This window comes from Drosophila gunungcola, unplaced genomic scaffold (genome assembly GCF_025200985.1).
Source record: "Drosophila gunungcola strain Sukarami unplaced genomic scaffold, Dgunungcola_SK_2 000001F, whole genome shotgun sequence".
Lineage (NCBI taxonomy): Eukaryota > Metazoa > Arthropoda > Insecta > Diptera > Drosophilidae > Drosophila > Drosophila gunungcola.
Window position 1 is genome coordinate 1841504 of NW_026453197.1, and position 24366 is coordinate 1865869.

Sequence of the window (24366 nt, forward strand, 5' to 3'; positions counted from 1 at the left end):
GCCCAAATTGCCAATACAATTGAACATTTGTGCTGTTGTTGCAATTGCGGTCGCAGTTACGGTTGATGTTTTTGGCTAATTCAGCCGAAATATGCTTATTACGCATTAAAACTAATTAAGCATGAAACTCTATTTGATAACCCCCCTTTGGAAGGGAAAAGTCCGGGGCCAGCTTGTTGGGATTGAAAATTTGATTGATGGCAACAAATGTTGATTTGCAGTTGGCCAAATTGGCCAAGCATTCAACTTTGATTTATACGATTTAAGTGGCTCAATTGGGTCTTAATGTTAGATTTGAATACTTCACTGGGTGAGATACTTTTGCTCTGGCAGCTTCCAATTTTCTCACCGTAATGACTCCTAATTGCCATTCCTTTCGTCCTGCAGGACTCTTCAATTACCACGCAATTAGGTGCGAGTGTCAAGTGGAATGAAGCCAAAAAAAAAGGGAAAAATTAAGGGAAATAGGGAAACGAAGTCCGTAGCTCACTTAGAGGCGTCCAAGCAAACACTTGAAACACTAGGCATAAATTAATTATAATTCCCCCTGTAAGTTCACCGTGTAATTGTAATTGTTGTTATGGCTGGCTTACAATTGTCGGTCTTGTTGATGCCGTTTCAGTTGCTGTTTTCGGTGTTTCTGCTCTTGTCGTGCTAAACAATTAAGTGTAAAGTGTGAAACATGCGGAGTTGCGGTCTGCGGTCATGTATCTCTGAGTGTGTGTGTGTCTGTATGTGTGTGTTTGTGGGGAAACCCCGAAACGGAAACGGAAGTCGAAGCTGAAACAAAAACACAAACATAAATATGGAAATGGCAATTTGGGTCTCGAAGATAAATGAATATTGTTTGGGTGGCCATCATTATCAGGGAGGTAAACAGATTTCGACTTGATGGTTAGAGGTGTTTGAGTAATTAGCTAGGAAAAACTGTGCAGAGTTATTGAGCCATCACGTTTCACATATTGCGACACTTAATTATATCGATTATCTAATTACAGTTTAATTTCCAATATATTAATGTCTTTAACTCTCGTTTGTAGACTTAATTGGAATTTTCTCAATTGAGATTTTTATAGAGAGGATACAATGTAGGCATTCTTTAATATAAACTTTAATTGTTTTAGGATAAGCAGCTGCGTAAAGGTACATTTTCCTTACTTGCAGTGTTTTGTGGATTATTTAAATCAGGATCCCTCGAAAAGATGATTAAATTACCATCTTTTTCAAAGGTGTTGTCCCCATTATTAGTATGCATAGTATGTTTTTTTTTATCTGCACCAAGAGTGAAGTTGACTTTACGATCATCAATTTCATAGCCTACAACCTAGAACAGTAGTAAAAAGACAGATATTAAAGTCGAGTATATTCTTTATATAAATGTTAATAATTTGTAGTCTTAAGGAATTCATATATATAATCGTAGGACACCAGCAGCATAGCTCCACCCGGAACGACCTTCATTAGCATGGAGGACAGACCCTTGAACAGGGCGCGAAAGCCCTCCTCCCTGAAGGTCGTTCTTATCGTCGCGATGGTCCACCTATACTTGACCTCGCCCTTCACCGGCTGGGGTCCTTGAATCCGACACTTGGCCATGTCTAAAGTAAAGCTCATCACGCCAGCTAGGCAGCTGGCGAATCCGGCGATTGTGACCTTTCGAAGGAGCTCAGAGCCGGAATCCTGCGAGATGGGAACCCAGTCTTTGATCGCGTTGTAGAAGCCAAAGAAGCCGAAGTGGAAGACAGCATTACGAGCCATTAGGGCTGTAATCCCTCGATATAGTCCTTCGAACCCCCAGCCATCGTGCTTGATGATGCTCCTGACCACCGACAATGTTGACAGGCGCTCCAAGCGGTTGGCCTGCTGTGTGATCTTGACCACTTCGAAGGGGTTCACGACGAAGGACTCCAGAGTTCCGGCCAGCGTGCCGGCCATGGCGTGGGTCAAGGGAGTGGGCTGTGGGGCACCGAAATAAAAGTACGGCTTGAACAGCTCGTACATCAGAAACTTGGCGCCCCTCTTTGGAGTTTCCACGCAAACCGGCGGCACAATGCCCTTCCAAAAGGCAGTCAGCCCCTCATGGCGGTACATACTGGCCATGGCGTGCAGAGGTCCCCGGTACAGCACCTCGCCCCGAACGGAACGTGTGCCCTGCAACTGCATTCGAGACCTCACCACATCGAGGGGATGTAAGCAGACCACCTCCAGGAAGCCGGACAAACCGCCAGCCAGGAATTGGTAGTGCGCTTCTGGCCTGGCCGACGCCTCACAAAAGATCGGCATTCGGACGACGACGACAAATTTTGAATTTTGTCTGGAATCATCTTGTCCAAATAAAAGTAATCCAGTGTTTTCGACAGTGATTTAAAAGCCAACTCAGAAATATAAGTTTACGTAAAGTAAGCCCAGCTCATTTAAACATAAAATAACCTAATTTTAAGGCCCTTAATAATTATAAATGTTAAAACATGTTAAAACTAAAATAGTGTCTTAGTCGCATGATAATTACTCCTACTAACTATGTACACAACATGTGCCTTCTTTGTTTGGTAGAACTTATTACTTTGACCTTAAAAAGTTTATAACACATTTATAAACACACATTTATTTTGTAAGATATTTTGCATACATTGATAAGCAATTCACCAGGTAAAATTAAAATATGTAGCCCTAAAATGAGTCATTTTAGTTCACAGTGAGAATATTAATTAATCCCAATAGACTTCTCAACAGAACTGTGATAAGGGAAAACTTTAATAAACTAAACTATTTATAAGCAATTTAATTTATGTGTTGTAAATATTGCATTAATTGCTTAACAATTCTTTAGTGTTAATTGAATTGAAAAGCCTTAATTAGAACTATGGTTCAAATTTTAAACATTTAAAGCTCCCACTTTGAGTTACAAGTTTAAAAATGAATTAATTTTCCCTATAGACTTGGCTACACGATCTATGACTATGCGCACATTTGAGGCCTTTCTTAAAGGACCTTTCTTGCTATATTCGCCTCGCGTCACATTGCCTTAATGATTCTCGGAGTGGCATGTTAATGAATGTCAAGTGCACTGCATGTAGGAACTCCCAACCCCATCCGCATTCCCCCTTCAAAATGTCTGTTGTTGGACTCCTGGGCGATCTCATAACAACAATTATGCTAATGTGGCCCAATCCGGGACGTCAATCCAACATAATTGCTAACAAATTAGTCATGGTCGCACAGGCCAGTGTAGTCCCAGCCCACGCTGCTCATCTTCATCTACACAAAACCGAGCTCTTTTGGCCCAGTTTGGAATGTGTGTGTGGTGGTTGAATGGGGTGTTTGGCTGGTTGTGAAAACGGAGAGGAGTGAGGTAGGGTGAAGGGAAGTGAGGTGAAGTGGTGGGGGGGAAGGGGAGTGCATTCGGCAAAGTTTAACACGCGAGCGGAGTGAAGGACCGACATTGTCTGTGGCTAGGTGTGTATCCTGGCAATTTGCTTGTCACGCTGCACAATTGCAGACCATGTCCTGGCCACAACCAACTGTGGAGCTCCCTATACTCCTCGGCCTGATGAGGCAAATGAGTTTCGCTTCCATGTCCTTCAGCTGGTCCTTGACTGCTCCTGCCTTGTTGGCCTCAAGTACCTTTTGGCGTGGCGCCATGTTTCCCAGGTCCTTGTTCATAAGTCAGCTTAGTGCCGCCGGCTGTTCCTGTTTCCCTGTTGTTCTGGTATCCTGGGGACGAGTTAGCCACACTCTTGATGGAGAGCGTTAAATTTATATTAGAATATTAGGGCAATGAGCAGGGCTCTTAGCTAAGGTGAAGTGGCATCACTTTGCGGCTTAAGCTGTTGGCAGTTGGTGCTGGCCCAGTGACTGATGACTCGGCTATTAAGTGGAGAAGCTCAGAGGGTTCAGTATTACTTTGACAAATGATAGTTCAATGGAAAGTCTAACTTGGGGATCTTAAACCTTAAACTATAAGAAAATGTATTATAGAACGGAGTAAATGTATTACAAGCAACACATTTCCAAAGCAACACTCTTCGTTATTTAATATTCTACCAACACAATCCACTTAATTACCTAAACCCAAATTCAGTGAAATCTTTTCTGACCAACCCCATGTCAAAAAACAACCCACAATTGAGTTTACACATCAACACTTTCGTTATTTGCTGGACATTTTTCACACCAGCAGAGTAAAGAGAAACCCACAGAATTTTACTTTTTTTTTTCCTTCACAGCAAACCACAAAAAAAAAAAGGAAATGGAGAAAGCTTCTCACCCACTGTCAGCAGCACATCAGACATCTCCTTGTCATTTTAAAGCCATTTGATGTATGACAAATCAAATTTGACAAACTGCCAACAGTTGTTTTGCATCTTTGCAACATTTTTCACAGCAGCCACCCCAACTTGGGGACACATGTGAAATCAACTCTGTACTTAATACAGTATAATGGCATAGGGAACACCCATAAGAGCTGAGCGTGGGACTAGGAGGTTGAGGAGGTTGAGACGAACAGAACAAAAAATTTACATACTCATGTTTCGCAATACGCCGTGTGACATGCAAAAATGCCACTCCGGACTCGCTGAGCAAAAGGGATTCGAATGGGGACCCGGGTTGGGATTAGGATACTGCTCAACGCATGCACATTTTAATGCTCTTTGATTAAAGACAATGATGTCGAAGTTCGGAAGTTTGAAAACTCATTTGGGGCCCAGGAATTCCGGGGCTCACGTTCGAATCCAACCCAAAACTAAGCGAAAATTGCGGCAAACTTCCCTCACACTCACGGGGGAAATAAAAGGCGTTTTCCCAGCCCCGGTTTAATTTCAGGGCTTATTCGAGTATGCACTCCATTTCATATATTTTGAATAAAAAGTCAAGCGAAGTGAGCACTCCGTCTGACAGTCAAACCGAAGACGGATACGGGAAAAGAGCCGGAGAGTTGGAGATGCCGGAGAACGTGAGCTCAATCAAGCGCCTCTAAGAGTCCGACAAGGGAAATTTACAAGTCACACACGAGCGTACAAAATATAGCGTTTGAAAAATAGCAAAGGCGAGGAATGCGGTTGGATGGCAGCATCGTCCTCATCTTTCTATGGCCAACGGGGAATGCATTTTCGGCGAATCGGAATGAAAACGGCGGCGGAAAAAGGAAAAAGATCCTGCAGTCGCAGTCCTGTCTCCACTGCATTTCGCATAAAAAATTAAAAGTCGCCAGCGTAAGAAATAAGAAATATGCAATTTGCTCGATTTGTGCATGATTTCTCATTGTTTGTCGAGTCATATACAGTGAGAGAAACTGGGAGTGTTAACACATGGTATGACACATGTGCAAAATAAATATTTAAATTGGTTTCATAACAAAATTACATATATCAAATAGTACACAGTACTCATAAGCTTTTTAAATTAAATGAGAATGTGAACAATTAAGACTCAAGAATGTTACTGCAATAACACCAAAAAATCGGTAAACCAATTTAAAAAAAAAACCAACATATGGCGTCAATTGCAGTTCTATTGGCTCAAAAATATTTGCCACCATCTAGCGGTAGGATGTAACTGTCTGCTTGTGCTGACGTCAATGACCATGTTTAACTTACTTTGTAATACATTTGCATTACAAATTGACTTATTAAATATATACAAACCTAAAATATGTCTCTTGGTCAATTTAAAAAATATACTAATTTGCTACTACTAGCTCTAGTAGTTTTCAAGATGTCGTCGTTCCTATAAATGAATAGAGGAGAGTCGGGTAGGTACTATAATCATAATTTCCATTAGATGTCTGTCAAAGCATTTGTCTAACGTTAGTTGAGGAATTTTCCATTGTTATATCAGATAACATTTTCGTGCACTGTAATCCCCTAGATGTCCTCCGACATATGATGAACAGATACACTAGCTAACCCGCCCTCCAGCGCCACCACTTTTTAGATGTGAACGGAACGTTATCGATGAAACGCGCGAGCTCTTCCCGAAAAAAGTGGACCCCAAGGACATGGTGTCAGTTTGGCAAGTTATTGCACTGCATATGGCCCAGCCACATTCGCTTGCCTATTCCCAACTCATTTCCATGACCATTTCGATTCCTGAGTACCACATTTTTTCGATAGTTTCAGTTGCCCAGCGGCGTCTTTGACTTCAGAAACGCTATTTTGATTGTTGTGCTGCGATGTTCGCCTGCGTTTGACTTTATGCATGGATGACTTTGAGTGGAACTTGGACTTCATGTGGCTGCAGGGCATTGCTCGGATTGTCCCCTGCCGTTCGGGAAACTACTACCTGTGCTTTGTACATTTTATATCACGACAAAGTTGTCCAGCGTCGTGGATTCCAGACGCATGTTTCAACTTTGGCCGTTGCCGTCATGTTAATGCCAAGTTTGGCTACCTGAAATCGAGTTATCTGCATCTGTCTGTCTGTGTACCTGGGCTGACGTGCTACAGTCAATATTCTCTAGCTTCAATTATTATCCTGGAGTAAGGATAAAATTAGATTTACCGGCGGAATATTGAGGCTAATAATTTGTTAGATTTCAAGTTAAAGTGAAAACATTTTTTTCGGTTTTCAAGCGTGTATTTTATACGAATTAAATTCTTTTGTCGGGACTTCATAGCAATTTGTTCAAATTTTGTCGAGCTCGAGCATCTATATTAGAAAACCTGGATATAAAAAATATAATTGGCATAAAAACAGGTGAAAAACGTTATTCGCACTTTAAAAAAAAATGGGACCATACAAAACAACTTGAGTATCATTTTTCTAATCAGGGAGTCCATTTGCACCGAAAAATCAAGGTTTGATCTCTGGAGGATTTCATCGATTTAAATTTGTAAAGCAGTGCATTGTGGCATTGTGTTGTGGCATTGCAGTGTGTTGTGGCATTGTTCTTAATCTACGTAATAAACTAGTTTCCTTTAAATAATATTCTGCTTTAATGCAAATAATTTCTTATACAACTTTAATAATGTTTTATCCTAATGACAAATATCCATTCATTTCTACATTATGACGGCAATGATAAATAAATAAATTAATAAAAAAACGCAGGGCGAGTTCCCAACGTCTTGTTAAGTTTTAAGACCAAGTTAAGTTTATGCTTGGGAAACAAGTTCTTACTCACCATAAAGTTGGATTTGTCTTACTAAAAAACTTTTGAATAAAGTTTATAATTTTCGGCCAGGTCCAATTTCTCAATGTCATGTAAAGTCTTAACATTGAGTTAAATAGCTTTTTTGGAGGTATTTACTTTACATGATTTTGTTACAGGTTAACTAACTATTTGACAATTATGATGGTTTGCTAATTATTTGTACAATTTCTCGGCAAAATTCCTTTTGGATGGTGTGTGAGAACTGCACGCCTTACAGTTAAATTGCCCTATAAATGTATTTAAGAAAAATCACATATATTTTTAGATACAGTAACCGCTACAAGAAGCTTCACTGTAAAGGAAGTTTTCGGAAAGCTCAAACTGGGAGTGTATGCTCCGGCAAGTAAATTACTAATCAATACAGGGAGATAGGAAGATTGAAGGAACTCCTCTCGGATCCTCTGAGGAGGCTCTGCCTCTCTGGGTGCAACGCTAATCCCATTAGCTGCACATGCTCTACTAGCACTTTACTCCCGACACGCACTTGACGTGGCTTTAATAAGCTACGAGCTAAGAGGAACAGCCCCAAAAAGAGCCCACTGACTGAGGCGAGGCACTCGAGTTTAATCAAAAAACTTGCAGAGTCTGTTGATGGAATGCTACTACAGGAGCGGGCCCATCTTTCAGCATCTTGTGGCACACATAAAGCACTTTGTATGCATGTCGGGCGCCCTTTGCTCCTCCCACTTTCCTGGCTCTAGCTTCCTGCTCGTCCTGTGTGTTATGAATATAAATTTATTTCCCACGTCACAACACAATCACCGACTCTGGCAAAGAATCAAGTGGGCGGGAAGAAGCCGGACTTAGACATTTCACACATCGCGCATAATAATAATAATAAACGATAACGAAATTTACTTCCTTGTAAACCGCGAACAGGAAGATGGAGCGGATGAGGATGCGGATGCGGATGTGGATGTGCATGTCGGTGCCACAAAGCGCATCCTCACCATTTGGGGCAAGGACTCTTGTTATGAAATTTTATGCCACCCAACTAGAGGAATAGGATTACAAGGAAAACGCAGGAATTGTGCACCCCTCGGTCATGGATTTCAATTTCGCTAATGCAAAGAAAGTCGAAGAGGTTTCTTTTTTTGGAATTTAATATCTCCCTTTCAATTTGGAAAGTTACATTTTTGGGTTGCAGAAAGCTATTGAAATGTAGGAAATATAATAAAATTGTTACATCACTTCTAAGTTGTATTTTAAATTTAGGAAATACAATAAAATTTGTTTTATCACTTTTGAGTTGTATTTTAAATTAACACTTACGTATACCTAGGGTTTTAGCTTGCAATTTTTTTTTTTAATTTACAGTCTTTAAAGATTTTGTTTCCCTAAAAAACGTTCCTAAGAAGTATTAGTTCGATTCAATTTAAATTCAAAACAAAAATGTATTTATATAAGGAGTAAAGTAAACAATAACTAAATGGTAAAAGTTCGTGAATGATTATGCATTATGTAAAAGCTCCATCAATACCGCCTTAAGAGCCCTTATCTGGCATTCAACAAAAGTCAGGGGCCACATGTGTTCGCAATTTCTCTAATACTCGTGATATAAGTTTTCATTATGCGTCTGGAAGTTTAAGAAGCCGGCGTGTGACGTGTGCGAGGGATCCTTGGAAGGACCGTGTGCCGGGGTCCTGTGAGGAGCCACATTACGAGCAGGATGATGACGTTGACAGACCTACGCAGACGCCGCCCGAGATGGCTTAAAGATTCGCATTTTTCCCCGATTCGGGACTTCGTATGCGGAAGCGTCGGCGAAATCGCAAGAAACTCATCTAGAAAATTGTCAAAGTGACAGCTGTGCGAAAGTATTGTGACATGTGTTTAAATGAGCTGCATTTGCCGGGTGCCGAGTGCTCGGTGCTGGGTACTGGGTGTCGGGGCGTACAAGCAGATACAGCTTAGAAACTTGTAAATCCTTAAAGCCACTGGCAGAGTCAACTTAATTTCATTTTGCATGAACTTTTTGAATGCCAAATGCAAACATTTGTGAAGCCTGACAGACGTTTAGCAAACAAACGAACAAACAAGGCAACATTCGCAAATGAGAGCATAAAGAACGGGGCTGAGGGGATTGGTGGTCGAGGTCCTCGGTCCAGAGTCCTGCGGAGCTTGCATAATTTAAACGTTGCCTGCACAAAGTTAACTATTTTTGTGGCGTGCCAATGGATTTTCCGGCCCTCGACCGCCCCACCCCCATTTCCGTTGAGTTGGCGCCAATTTCGACTAGTTGAGAGGCCTAGTTGGCCAAACGAATTTACCACGACACCACCACCCCCCCTTTTCCGTTTCGCTTTTCTGGTTAAAGTCCAGCCTGATCTCTTTCCCTGTGTTGTGCTTTTGTTACAAAACTACCCGCCGCCAACTAAATTATCTGCATTGTTTGCATTTGTCCTTTGTTGCCTTTTTTGTTGTTGCTGCCGCCGTCGTTCCCGTCCTAGCTTGCAGGAGGTCCTTGGACTGCGAAATTCATTTAGTGTGTGGCGGCATAAATTTCATGGCTAAAATATGTTTCCCGTTTGGCTTTTAGTCCATCCCCTTTCTTTGTGCATTTTTTCATGCCTCTTGCCCAACTAGTTTATATAAATTTTTCGGTTTTCGGGCTGCAAGTGGGTGCAATGAAATCAATTAGCCTGAAAGGGAGCTGCAATTTGGAATTTTGATTCGCGAAAAGTGTGCCCGTTGACGAAAAAAGGATATTATTAAAATTTTAATAACTTACAAAGGATGAACAAGTTGCGCTGGACTTTTTTTGATCAAGTATTATATGTGTGGAAACTATGGAGTGTCAAATTTAATTTGAGTTGCAATTTGTCCTCTTTGCTACTTAGAAGGTAATAAAATAGATAAAAATTTGTTATTTAGTAGATATTATAATAAATCCAGGAAATCCCTTTTAAATACATATTTAGTGGCATGCAATGTGATATCAAGTTTTTTAATACTTAATTCTTATTTGAGCTTTATGAGTGATTTTTGCTCAACACCCGTAAGCAGCTATCTCATTGTTCTATTTTAATTGCCATTTAAGCTACAAAAAAAATTTAAAATTGTCAACATTTTACAAATATTTCATGTTTTTTATATAAGAACCAAGACATTTTTGGCTATCAAATATTGACTTAATTTACCCATTCTTTATCAATTATCTTTTTTCCGATTTTCCGCTCGTTCGAGCCAAAATACCCGCCATCCAGTGGAGATAATCACCGCAAAGAGTCGCACATATGCCCAGAAGAATTGCCCGATTTGTGTTTCAGCCACGCCCCGCTCTTGGCAACCGCCTCCAGCGATTCCTGAGGCGACGTTTAAGCGACAGCAAGGCGACACAAACAAGCAGAGAAACTGACAGTTAAATGACAGTCGGGAGAGATCAAAGGATATGGGTGCAGGATAAGGGGTATGCAACGATTCCAGACTGACAACATGCTGCATAAAAATGTGCAGCACCCAATACAAAAAAGAAAAACCCACAACCGGCTGAGTCTTATCCGATATGTGCACAGACTTGCGTGGAACGCGAAATCCCCTTTATTCGCCTGAAGTTCATTGTCTGTCTTCAGTTGCTTGTAAAATTGCATTTGTCGATTCGATTGATATGAAGCTGAATTAGTGAAAATGTGGCATAGATTGCGGAAGAAAGCTTATATCGATTTTGTCTCGTGCCCAATTAGAAGGAGAATCTGTTTGGGTCACGTCTTTAGCTCTGAACAACTGTCACCCAACTATTTTAATTGCAATTGAGGTCTTCTATTGATTTGCCTTAAAAGTTTTTCGGCGACTCCTTCTGCTCCAAACGGCTGACAAATTGTTTGGGTCCTTGGCTGTGGGCGCTCATTTGCATAATTTTATCCCCGAATGTCGCTGCTCATCTTGGTATTCCACCCATTTTGGGCAAGAAGCCAGTTCACAGATTCACCTTGAACTCAACTGCAAACATATGAAAATAGGAAAGAAATGGGCGGATTTTGAGGTTGGCGAACTCCGAGGGCCATTTATCAAACGATAAACCCTTTTGTCCTACTCAAACCTTAACCTTGTTTCGCTCCTTCTCCCTTTTTCCTCTTAAGTCTCCTTGTGCTTATCTGGCCGGCTACACTTGACGTATACGTAATTTCTTGACGCAAATGATTAACGATTCAAGTGCCGACTCGTCTGGTCTATGACTTCGTGACATTAAAATAGGGAGAAGCATTTGTCTGGCGGGCACTGTTCCACACTTGCAGGTAAAAGCTTAACGGAAAAGACATAAATTCTTTCAAAAGCCATTCAATATAAATGGTAGTATTCGATACAATTTAAAAAATACGTTGGCTTCTCACAGTTTTCTAACTATTTGTGAGTGATAATTACGCAGAAACATTTTCTGCAGCTGCTGGTTAAAGTTTTTCTCAGTTGAGGTTGAAAGTTTTCAAAGTATTTTTCTATAAGGTATGAACTTAAGAGAAGTGTTGACTAAGAAGTTTCTGGTAAGTTGTCTAATGTCTAAAGAAGGATAACGCTAAAGTACCTTAACTAAACCGAAGTCTTATATGTGCCTACTTTAATTTTCTAATAATAATATTTACATGAAATGTAATTTACTAAAGTCTAATAGACGTTTACTTTAGTTTTCTATTAACAATATGCGTGCGAAATAAAATGAACATGTATGTCCTTATTTAATCAAACTTTAATGATTGACTTTTTCAATTAGGCAGTTTTTTACTGTTTTTTAATATGTAAAAGTTTTTTTTTTAATTTTCAAACTATTTTTAAAGCTCATACTAGCAATCAGGACTCTAAAAATGTCTAACAAATTGTGGTTTATTTGAAGAGTTACAGTTTTGAACAAATGTTTAGGGTATGTGAACTTTGTAACTAGCTTTCATAGAACTAATATATAAAATGTTTTGTTATTCTTGCTTGGGTTAAAATCAAGTTCTAAAACTCGGTATTACCCAAAAACTAATTAATACGGGTAATATTGGAAAGCCCTTTGAAATATAACCATCTTGTTACTTACCCAATGACCCCAATCACATTTCCTTATTTGCAGATTTCGATGCCTTATAGGTAATTTCAATCACATTCACGTAATGTGCCACAGCCAGACCAAATGTTTAACATACCCGTGCAACTTAAACCTACAAAACCAGCCTCTTCACACATGCTTACACCCGCACACCCATCGGCACAACCAACCACCCACTTACACACACCCTCTCAAACACACTCGTGTGCAGACACAAACACACTCGCATAAGATTTGCACTCAACCGCTAAGTAAGTTGCCCAGCAGCCGTGCCATAGTCTATAAGCAGCGATACGAAAGGCCCAAGGAGAAGGAGTCCTAGTCCTGGCTGAAATGTAGTGCACACATGGGCGACGCAGGAGGGGGAGGGGGGTTTCGGCCTGGATTCTATATGCAGCCCTAAGTAGCCTGCAGTATGTCGGCTGCAATAAGGGAGCGAAGGCGAGCGAACTAAACCCTATTGGCAATGACGGAGCGAAAGGATGCCGGGGAATGCATTCGCAGCACATGTGGGTTCGGTTGCCTCTCCTGTTGATGCCCATTACAAGTTCTCAATATTTTGCCACATTTTATTGGGTCTTCTTCGGTTTCGCGTGGCAAGGCGAGGAAAAAATGAAATTTAAAAACACCCAGCGAAAAACTTCGTGAACAATTTACAAGCCTGCTGGCAACCCATGCTTAATCCTTTTTGCCGCATCCTTTGGCTGGCCGCCGGCAAGGAAAGTGGAGGAAAAAGTTGCCAAATACTTTGGCGCATTCCGCAGTCCACCGCTGCTGGCAACACTCAAAAATGTTTGCTGGCGGCCCAATAAAATCATCAGGAAATCCGCAGCCAGACGGGCCACCGCTGCTGTCTTTCAATTTCTTCCTTTCCTCTGTAAAAAAATGCCTTTTTCCTTGTTCGGGCCTCTGTATCTGAATTTTTTACTCTTTGTTTCTGTGCACTTGAAACATTTCGCAGGGCCTTAAAAAAGAATTCAAACGGGGAAAGGAACATGGCTATGAGGCAGGGGATGGAAACTTTACAGACGACTTTGCATTAAATTGCTCCTGGTTGCATAGTTTGAGTCTGATCTGGTGCTCGCTGCCCGTTGCCTCTGCCATAAACAAATAATATTACTTTCATTTCTGCACAGTCGAAGGGGAGAAATATGGCCCAGAGTTTGCGCTTGAAATTCCAGTAATTCCAGATCATTGCAAGTGGCTGTCTGAGGTTCCTAATTGGCCGGGATTGCCCCACTCATGCTCTGTCCTTTGGCCAATTAAATTCGCCATAAGGCCAATATCCTGGCAGAGGCCAAGATTCCTGGGGGTGCAATCAAGCTGAATCCTTTTTTCACTAAACACAGCCATAAAAAGCATTGCCAGGACTCCCCACTAGTTGAGTGTTAATGCAGGGGATTTCGAATGGGGCAGAATGGGGCTGGGCCAAGTAAATCCTGGCCGAGTACGTGTGGCATTCTCGGCGCTCATAAAATCACAAAGTCACGTACCAAACAACCAGAGAGATGGGGACTCGGCAGGACCTCGACTAGCCCGTGTCCATCAAAAGCCCCCTTCTGCTCCTCGATCCCTTTGTTTTGTAGATGTCCTGCCGTTTGTTAAGCCAAACTAAACGTGCTTCCACCCTCCGTCGCCTTCCCTCTGCCATTATGACAAGCTGCGGTTTTTCGGATTCTGTTTGGGGAAGCCCTTTCCTCAAATGTCCTGGAATAAGTCAGTCCTGTATGCATATGTGCGTGCTTATATTTAATAGTTTGCTGTTGCTGCGATTGTTTATGGGGATTTTGCGGCCTTTGTTTTGGTTAGTGAGGGCCAGAGATTTGTGTTGGCTTGAGGCTAGTTGTTGTGATTAAAACCGGCGAATATTCCATACAATGGTTGCTATTTGTAAAAATTTTTGCAGACGAGCATTGCTTCTATTAAGATTTAAGGCGAGTCAAAAGCCTAGGATTGGTTACAAATTTGACATTGTATAAGACAATAGAAGACTTTTGACTAGTACTATAAGCTATAAGATTATTAATCAAATTATAAACTGTTCAAATTTCTGAACTTTATTTACAATTAATTGTTAAACAAAGTGATTTCGCGTGTCTCTTTATGAATACCAATTTACATAATAACTTGTATTGTTAATTAACATAATGGTTATATGAAGAACACTTTTTAATAAAAAATAATGAGTATGAAAAAATAGTGTAAACCCTTAAAAGATTAAATTAATCCTTATGAAATGCGCTTCAAATGCAAAATTTAACTTAATTTAAAAGTAATTTATTCCTTCGTCCGTTAATATTTTCGCTGGTCATTACAGTGACCCTCCATTCAGTCCTTTTATAAGCCCCATTCCACAATTTGCCCCTCTTGTCAAACACTTTATGACCACTCAAATCTCACGCCTTCATGATTATCGCATATATATTTCATGACTTTACACAAAAAATTTGTTCGGAACATTTTGAGCTTTTGTCTTTCGTGTTTGTGGTTGGTTTCCGTTGTCTGTTTTTCTGTTCGGGGCTCTGCCCATTGTATAATTTATGCAAATTTAAATTTCGCACTTGACGGCACTCGCGGCACTTTGCCGTTGCCTTTTTCACAGTTTTTTGGAATTATGTTTTATGGAACTCTTGGTCGTGGCTCATTTCACGGTACGGCTCCTTTGTCATTTTCTACAATGTTTTATTTACAATGTGATCCGATCCCACACTACCACCGCTCATTGTCCTCATAAAATTGTGGCATATGTGTGTGTGGTGAAACATCTTTTGTGGCCCCCCACGCATTTCGGGGTAAAAAGTTTGCGCAATTAAGGACCTCTGGTCAGGCGTTAAAATTTAATATCGGCTACATTTTAATGAAGCATTTTAAGAGTTGGAGAACCTTTTCTACCCCGCCATGGAAACCCCTATATTCTGACAACTTTATTTAGCCATCTCGGACCTGATTTCGGGGCTAAGCCAATTGCCCGGGTTTCCTGAGCCTCCTTCTACTGCATCAAGATGTCTTTCGTGTGGCCAATTAAGCGCTTATCGATTGCGGCGACTTCTCTCCACTCGCTTTCTGAAATTACGAGGATTTATGGCCCAAAGCCCTGTAGGTTTGCTACACTTTTTCACTCTCTTTCGCCGTCCTTATCCGACTTCAATTAAGCGCTTGAGCGCAGGAAACTCCTATTTTTCGTCTGTCTGGTGTTTAAGTTGGATGAAGATTTTTGCAAAGCGCTGACTGTGAAATTTGTTGTTCGCTGTCTAAGCCTCGTATTCATAACTGGCTTAAGTTGTCGAAAATGAAGGAGCTCAGAACACTAAAAATAAAAAACAAGCAGCTAAGAAATTTTGAAAATGTTTGCCTATATAATTTTAAAAAGTTTTTCTGGAAATTAAACTACAGATGCTCTTATAAATCAGCTTTTTGCGTTTAAAAAACTTGTAAAACTTTAAATATTTTAAAAATATTACGTTGCCTTGTGAAAGGTTAAATTTCGTGTTCTTCGATTCATGACTTTAGTTCTTTTTATAACAAACTTAAGTTGTTTCTGTGTTACCAGGCATCTTCAATGTTATAATACTTATACCCATATTGCTTATCTATTTTTAAATGGTAAAAATTATATTTGAACTTTATTTTGAATAAATAAAAATAATAACTCTCTTTTTAATGAACTTCTGACATTTGCAATTGAATTAGATGTTATACAATTAAATAAAAATGTTATTTAAGTAACTCCTTATTGGGTTGAGCAACATGTAAACCATTTTAAAATTTTAAATTAAATTTTTTTATAAAAAAAGATGTATTTTCAACAGTGAATTTAGAGAAAAACTTCCTTTTAAATTCCACCGGCCATTGTGAATTTTAAAATTGTTTGGCGATGTCCTTTTTAGTATGGCAAATCCCACCAAGATATAACCAGGTAAACCGCACAGCTTAAAGCGCACTAAAACGGTGTATGATTTAATAATTTATTCCCGGCCAGGGCCGCCAGTTCTTCGCACGGTTCACTGAGCAGCAGGGTGGCGGAGAGGGGGGCGGCCACGTAAGGGGGAGGGGGGCAAACGTGAGTAAACAGAACGCTGAAAATCATTGCAAGGATATATAAGCACAACAACGATGACTGCATTGTGGTAATGGCATTGGCAACCTTTTCCAACCCTGCCAAAAGGATCCTTGTTTCCCTTCGCAGCTACTTTTGTTTGCCTTTGCCTTTGCCTTGGCTTGGCTTGGCTTGTTTTGGCATTATCTGATGGCCATGGCAACCATCATTTTCATTTTCATAAATTCTTAAAGCCACAGCATCCGTAGTCGTCGGTGGCACGTCATTGAAAAATTGCCAGCAAAACTGAACTGTGTGGGTGAGTGAGCCGGCAACCTTTACTTTGATTTGAACATAAAATGCACTTTCAGGGCAGTCAAGTGAGAGTTGCCATCGGTGTTCTCTCCCAGGATTCCCCTTCCCTCCCCCTGGGAATCCAGTGGGTGGCTGCAAGGACGTTGTAAGCATTCGGATGCAACCTTTTGGCCACATGTATGTATTCCGAGGCTAATGTTTGCTTAAAGTGGCTTACTGCTGATGTGATTGAACCATTGCAATTGAAATGAACTTAAAGGGCTGCGTTCGATCAGAAGCTGTTGGAGATTGTGACAAATAAGATTGACACTTTTTTTTAGCATATCAACAACTTCTTATTTCAATGAAGATTGCAAATTTACAACTAATATAAGTACATTAGATATGATAATTTAGCTTAGTATAGCATTATCACATGTTTAATAATGATATTTTGATTAATTTTTAATGCCTAAAACATATTGGTATGCTCACATGTGATTTGTAAATATAATTCGCTGATAAATAAGTAAAATAATTCGCTTATATATTTTAAGGAAAAGACAAGGACTGAGTAACTAATGCTCAAACTACGCTCACATTTCCCTTTGCTTATTATAGTAATAATAATAATAAAATTTAAGATTTTTTGAAAAATAATCCATATCTCTTTGAGCTAAGTCCTTCTTCAATTAAGCTTTCCTTTTGCATCTGGGTTCGATTGAGCCTGCATGAATATGAGCTCGCACTTCAAACAGATCCTGCATCTTTTAGCATCCTCTACTAAAATCGTTTCCTCGACGTTCTTTTCGTCATTAGGCTGTGCAGTTTTTTCTGGCTTATCGCTGTCTATCTCTATTCGTGCTATTCTTTTTTATATCTTTTTTTTTCTTATTTTGTTCGGGGTGCATTGCACTCAGCGGAAATCTCTCTCGCACTTTCCGTGACGCTGCAATTTGAACACTTTGAAGTCCAGTCGAATTTGAACGTTCTGTGTGTTGGCTTGCATTTTTTCCTCGTTTTTCTAATTTTTGCAGCTTTTTTCCGTTCTGCCCTGTGCCGGCCCTCTGGTGCTTTGCTACCCGTTTCCTTTTGCAACTATTTCAACAAAGCGCAGTGCAGTTACTTTTATGTTTTGTACGTGCCTCCGAGGAAAGCGTCAGAGGAGGAGACATGCCGAGCAGGAGGCAGGAAAAACTGGGGGAATCGCCATCTATGATGATGTAGCACGTGTCAACATCAGTTGGAATGGTAACGAATGACGCTCACACACTCGCGCAGCCAACATGACCGCCTGTCATCATAAATGTCAGACGGGATGAGGAAACTCTGGGGTTACGCCAGATGAAACCTACACCGACATGTTCCTGCATATCAAAGTGAAATCTGCCAAAGGCATTTTTGGGAATAGGCCATCCAATAAAATGCAACACCCATGAAGAAGCATATTCCCACAAATATTCCAAAAAATGTTTCAGGTACGAGTTGACATTTATTTAGTACTTTAACTATCTCAACACCTTATATAAAATATTTTTTATTAACATTTCGATATTTATATTTAAAGCAATTAATGCAAATTTGTTTCAGGTGAAGTTTTTTTTGAACGAATTTCATTTTATTGGTTCTACTTGAAGGTGGGACTTATATTAATGAATTATATATATAGATTTTATATAGTTTTTATACTTTGAGTGAAATGCGTATTTTAAATCTGTAAGACCTCTGTTGTCTTCTTTAACATCTGTAAAAAGCGCTCAGCATAAACTTAACAGCCGTTAAATGCCGTTAACAGCTGTTAACAGCCGTTAACAGCCAACGAAATCATAATTTTTCCAAACATGAGAAAATCTTATCAAATCTACACTGGTGGATGTTTGAAATTAATAGCTCATTGGCTTTGTTGATGTTTCATTTAAGAACATATAATACTCAAGAATACAATTAAATTTTCTTTTTAAATTTTATTCACTATTTTATGGTTTTACATGCTTAAATTATATTATCGACAAGTTAACCTTACATTACCGAGACCATCTCCCCTCTTTGGCTTAATAATCAGAATGGATTTTCTGCCACTGCCCGTCCCGCAGGGAGTTTTGAGGGGGGAAAATGGAAATCCCTGCCACAGAGCTGCCACAAAACTGTCAGAAATTCAATGCGCGTTGCCGCGGCAAACATAATTTCAATTAATAATCAAATCAGACAAACGGTCCACGAACAGCCGAACTCGACCCAGGCGCCACGTGAGTCCCACAAGTGAGTCCGAGGACTCTTCAAATTGAAATTAGGAAGAGGTCGGGTGAGATGGAGATGCGATCCTGGTAACCAGGTCATTATGAACGGCGACGAGTCTGAAATTAGAATAAACTTTGTGGGCGGAGACACGTTGAAATTGTGTTAATGAAAGCGCCACCGTCTGCAGCCAAAATCTTTATTATTTTGTAATTAAGTGGCTTGTCGCAAGTCTCAAAAACTTGAGTTCCCCGAACGAAGGCCTCAAGTCTTTTGGTCACTTATATATGCACAGAAAACAAGAGCACAAAACGACATCGAAGACGTTGGCGAGGATTATGTTGATGATGATGATGATGACGATGATAATTCTGGCAAAGAAAATTGTGTTGATTCAATTTGAAAAGAGTCGAATGCTTGGGCGGCCAGCTGAAAAGATAGACAAGTTGTGAACTCGAGTGGGTCTCGTTCCTTCAAGTGGGTATTAGGGAGCAAACCACAAGTCGACAGCTATTCAACTTGCTTGCCTTTCACCCAACTACTCAATCTCCTTATCCTCTCAGAAGTTGAATGAAATATGCAAAATAATTACGCTCTTGACCTAAGAATTAGGTGAAAAGAAAGTGACTTTTTGCTTTATACTATTATTTGTGTGGCAAATAGAGGATTGTTGTGATAAAACCCTTTCCATGTAAGCATTATAAAAGAACATGTTTATTTTATAAATTAAATTATGAAATATCTCAGTCTTTTTATTTATTTAAGAAACATGGTATTCATAAAAAGTAACTCATATAAATTACATTTTTAAAATTAAGGATTTAATAGTGTTATCTTTTTTAATCTGAAATAAAACATATGAAGAATGCGGTCACCCCTTAAAGTCCTCGTTATCCTCCAAAAAATTGAATTTATGGAAAACCGAAATCGATGGCTGTTTTTACTGCTTCAATTCTTTTTTTTTTTGCTGCCAGCCCATCCCGTTAAGAAACGCGTAAAGCACACGCTCCATTTTATTTTCTTTCTTATCTGTAATGATAGATGCCACGCCTACACGCAACATGCCCGCTGGGCGTGGGCGTGGTGGGGTGTATTGTACAGACAACAATTTACAATAAATGGAGTTAAAAGTTACAATTCAAACGGTTTCCGCGGGGCTGCAGCATGCTGTTGATATTGTTGTTGCTGCTATTTTAAACGTGCGATAAGCCGACGCAATTTAATAGGAAAAATAACAATAAAATACGAGACAAGCGAGACAGGAATATTTTTGTGTTTTTGGAGGGAGAAAAGCTGGCAGCCTCTGCAAACAATCGAAAATAAATGTCGTAGGCGTGGTGGTGGGTGGTGGGTGGTGAGTGGCGGTAGGGGCACATCCCCTCTGGTGACAAGGACACCAGACAAGTGTGCCGCAGCCGCCAGTGTCGTCGTTGAGCATATGTAAATATTTGCAAAGAGGCGACACCATCTCCATCCACAGACAGCAACAACAACAGCGCCGGAAAATCTGGGAGTCAGACTAATGTGGGCATAATAGCTTTCGATTATCGGGAGGAGAGCTCGGAAAAGCGGAGGAGCCGGAAGGAAAAGGTTTCCCAAAAAGGGCATGCTGTAATACCTTTAAGGGGTAACCATACAGTAGCTGTTCCAGAAAAATAGCATGGTCTCTTCGTAACTATTTTATAAAGTGCTTTGTAAAGTGTTATTAGGGAAAGATTAGTTGAAGTCTTTATAAGTACATAATATAAAAAAAAAAACAGTGTTTTTTGCAATAGCTTAATTTAGGTCTTAATTAGCACATGCTAAGTAACTAAATTCTAAAAGATTTAAACTTTGTTTCAGCAAAGAAAAAGTCTCCACAAAAACAACTGATTGTAAAAAGCATTTATTTTTAGTTTTTTCACTTAATCATAGATCCAAAAACATGTTATTGAAGAACAAAGGGTATTAACCTTTGAACAATGTGCCTATGCCAGCCGACTTAAAAGAAAGCCCACTGCATTTCTACCATAAGTATTTCAAGTAGCCTTAAAAATATCTTGCCAGCCAAAAAAAATCCGCATACTTTAGGCACTAACCGACAAAAAAATAAACGAAACCCGTATGAAATACTTTATGCATTCCTGCCTAACAACAGAATTCTGCCCAATGGTAAGGAACCAAAGGGGCGTGGCAGCCATATAATGAAGGGGGCGGTGAACATATGCGAGTGTGGGTAAAAGTTTTTTGTGCTGAACATGCTTGCCATACTCTTTATCCTATCGAAGCAGAGAGGAAGATAGTTTATTAAGAAGAAAGCACAAAAGAAGTCCAAATATGTGGAGGGAATAAAGTAGTTTGGGTAAAAAAGTTGTAAGAGCATTTCGCATAAATGGGAAATTGTTCAATTTATCGAGGCAAACACAAAGAATTGAAACTTGGAACGTGGCCAGAGAAATAACTTTACGAAATGGAAAATATAAATGTTTTCGATGTTGGTCAACTCGGTTAACCCCACGAACTTCGGGGGAGCCAAAAAGTAAACTGAAATTTGAATAAGCCAACTTCGCTTCAGCATTCTCAATTTCCTCAGTCCTTGTAATTGCCACAAATGGGCCGTATAAAATTTGATTTGAGCATTTAAGCAATAACAAGAAGAGAATGAAAACAACAATGAGGATAACAATCGAAGGACAACACTTAAAACGCAATGAGAGGTGGATGGCGAGGATGTGAAAGTCGCAGAAGGAATGATAAAAATATCAACAAGCCAGCAATAAAACATTCAGGCAGCGAAGTGGGGATAAGAGATCTGAACTGAGGCAGTCAAGTGAGCACTGGAGGAGCATTGTCCAAATGACATCAATAAAACATTTAAGCCCAACAACAAGATGGTACCGGAAAAAAAAAACGACTCAAGAAGGGAGGACTCCACTCAAGTTTCGCCGTGGCAAGCGAGCTTAACAGGATAAAAAGGAATAAGGATGTGAATGAAAACACACTCGGAACCAGAACAGGAACTGAAGATGAAGCTCAATAGTAGGAACCTCTTGACTCGGTTTCTTCTTGATTTTAAGGGGGCGAGTGTTGGAATTTGAATTCAATTGCAATCGCTAACCAGTCCTTGTCTCTCCCCACTTTTGTCCACCCTTTAACCAGCAATAACAGAGATTTTATTGCGGCTTCCTTCTTGTTTGAATCATTTGCCGGAATAGAAGCCTTCTGCCAAAGGACTCAGACTTGTTAGCAAGGCCTTTCAGCTGTTTACGCGTCTTATGGGGTTGAACGTGGGACTTAAGTTTGTTTTGCCATTGCGTTGATCCGCTCAAGAAATCGCGAAGGCCAATCAAGAGGAGGCGGAGCTGAAAGGGCTTGTAGATGGGTTCTCGATGATAGGATAGCAATTCAGATGGCAGATAGTAAATGGGCAAGTCGAAAGCCAAAGGAAATGGCTGGCTATGAAATAAAGATGCTATTGCTGCGGTTTTCCTTTCACATTCTTTTATTTCTCATAATTTGCGTACTGCTATTGCCATTTTTCCGTTCCTATACTGATTTCCTTTTGAAAAGATCGATTATTTGCACAATTTGTTATGGCAAAATTTTACATTATTTAATCCGAATTTGAAGATTTCCCAATGGCAATCAATTTGCTGGCTTCGTTTGTATTTCACTTTCATTTTAAGGGCGAGTGCAGATTTCATCTTTGACTTGGCTCGCATTTTAAGGCCTGTGGAAAAGTGTGCTGCAAAATACTGTCTTAAGGCTCAGAAGCCTCAAAGATACTTTAAAATGGATATAATCCCGTGTTGACGCCATGGTTATCCGCCAAGGATTTTCAGGCTGTCAAGTGTCCGCCGTCGTCGCGACCAAAGCTTACAGTAGTCCACGCCGAAATGATAAACGACTCCACCAAGTTGCTGTGTCTGTTGCTTCCTTGCAAATTTACATTTAATTTTAAAGTAACCATGGACATTCGCCATGGGGATGAAAGGCAGGTGGAGAATCCTTGGCCAGGGCAATAAAATATCAAATTAGCATTTGAGCCCATAGGCCTTTGTAAACCTTTGAACTGCTTCCCAATGCCCAAAGGCATGACTTCTCCGCTTGGGCAAAGTCATAAACTAGTTAGAATATAATTTGACGGTGGCCGTTCAATGATAATTAAGTTCAGCTCTCCAATTGCAATGGGTTATTAATGTTTGCTAATTTATTTCAATAGGGGTTGGGTGGAAAAGACATCAGAATTGAAATTTAGAAAAGGCTGAATTGAATTTTGGCATGTTAAGCGAGAACAGTTTGAAATATTAATAGACTGAGACTTAGAAAATTATCAAAAAAATGGTTTGGTTGACTTTTAATATTTGTTATTGATTTAAAATTAATACCAAATAACGTATAAATGGTTTTCTAAAAGGAATATAGGTATTTGCCACATTATCTACCCAATTTTAAGTTTAACTTTAAAACTTAAATAAGAATTTTCCCTGCTAATCCTTCTTCATCGGGAAAACTCTCTTTCAGTCTACTCTTGCTAGTTAAATTTCCTTCCAATCGTTTTCTTCCGGCCCAACAATATTGTTTTCCTCGGCTTTTGTGGGAAACCGTCGCGCAATTAATACAATTATCACATTTAATGCCCGTGCACCATGCATATGAAAATTTCCTGGAGGAAATTTGCACAGACAGGCGGCTAGAGAGAGATGGCGAACGGTCGCTAGAAAGAGACAGGCTGCCTTGTCGTGTGCTGCTCACTTCGAGTCTCGTGCCAAAAGCGGAAGAGTTTCCCGGGGGAAAAGCGGAAGTCTGGGCCATTCAATTACACCTGCTTACGATGGAGGTGTTTGTATATGTCTGTGTGGTGTGTGTGTGTGTAAGGAGGGAGCACCTCCCCCTTTTCCCACCCAAATTTTCCAGCCACTGTTGGCACTCGTCTCGCCTCGGAAGTTTGCCAACAATTTTATTACATTTTCGTTTGTCGACACTTCTGCACTGATTTTTGTAGTTGTTGGTAGTTGGTGTTGCGGTTGCTTATTACTTAGCAGAAAGTGCCAACAATAATAATTGCAACAGCAGCAGCAACAACACTTAGCTGTCTGCTGGCAGGCAAAGTTTTTTGTCAGCAAGTGCCACGAAGAGAAAAATACAAGCAAAAAAATAGGAAAATAGGAAACGACAGCGGGAAATGCCGCATAAAACATAAATGAATAACAACAACAATTAGTAGCTTAGAGCAGGCCGAGACAGGCTGATAGACTCCACTCGCTTTTGCAATTTGGCAGCGCAGCAGCTGTGAGAAAATCCGTAGCAAAAAAGCAAACATAACAAAAAAACGAAAGAAAAATCCACTTGTGCACCGAACATTTTCGGTTATTAAATTTTCAATGGGAATTTGAATTGCTCTCCAGCAGTCAGATCCCTTTGGCCTGTTGTTTTCCGGCTAGACGCAAAGTGTTAAAACATGTTACACAGCTACAGCCACTGCCAAGAGAAAGAGAAGGATATGGGTAGTTAGAAAGAGAGGGGGCGAGATTCAGCTCCTTCGCTTCCCCAATTTTCCATGTTTTTTTCGTGCAGATTTAATTAGTTTTTATTACCACAACACAGCAAAAAAAAAAAATGATGGTTTGTTGTTGCATGTGAAAC

At 40.0% G+C, this 24366-nt stretch overlaps 1 protein-coding gene across 1 annotated transcript; it reads right to left on the reverse strand.

The window, feature by feature from the left end:
- Nucleotides 1-1341: 1341 nt before the first annotated feature.
- LOC128261221 (mitochondrial 2-oxodicarboxylate carrier) lies at nt 1342-2379 on the reverse strand. Its single transcript, XM_052994795.1, has one exon. The coding sequence runs from the start codon at nt 2281-2283 to the stop codon at nt 1381-1383; it is 903 nt and encodes a 300-aa protein (XP_052850755.1). The 5' UTR covers nt 2284-2379; the 3' UTR covers nt 1342-1380.
- Between the last annotated feature and the right edge of the window lie 21987 nt (nt 2380-24366).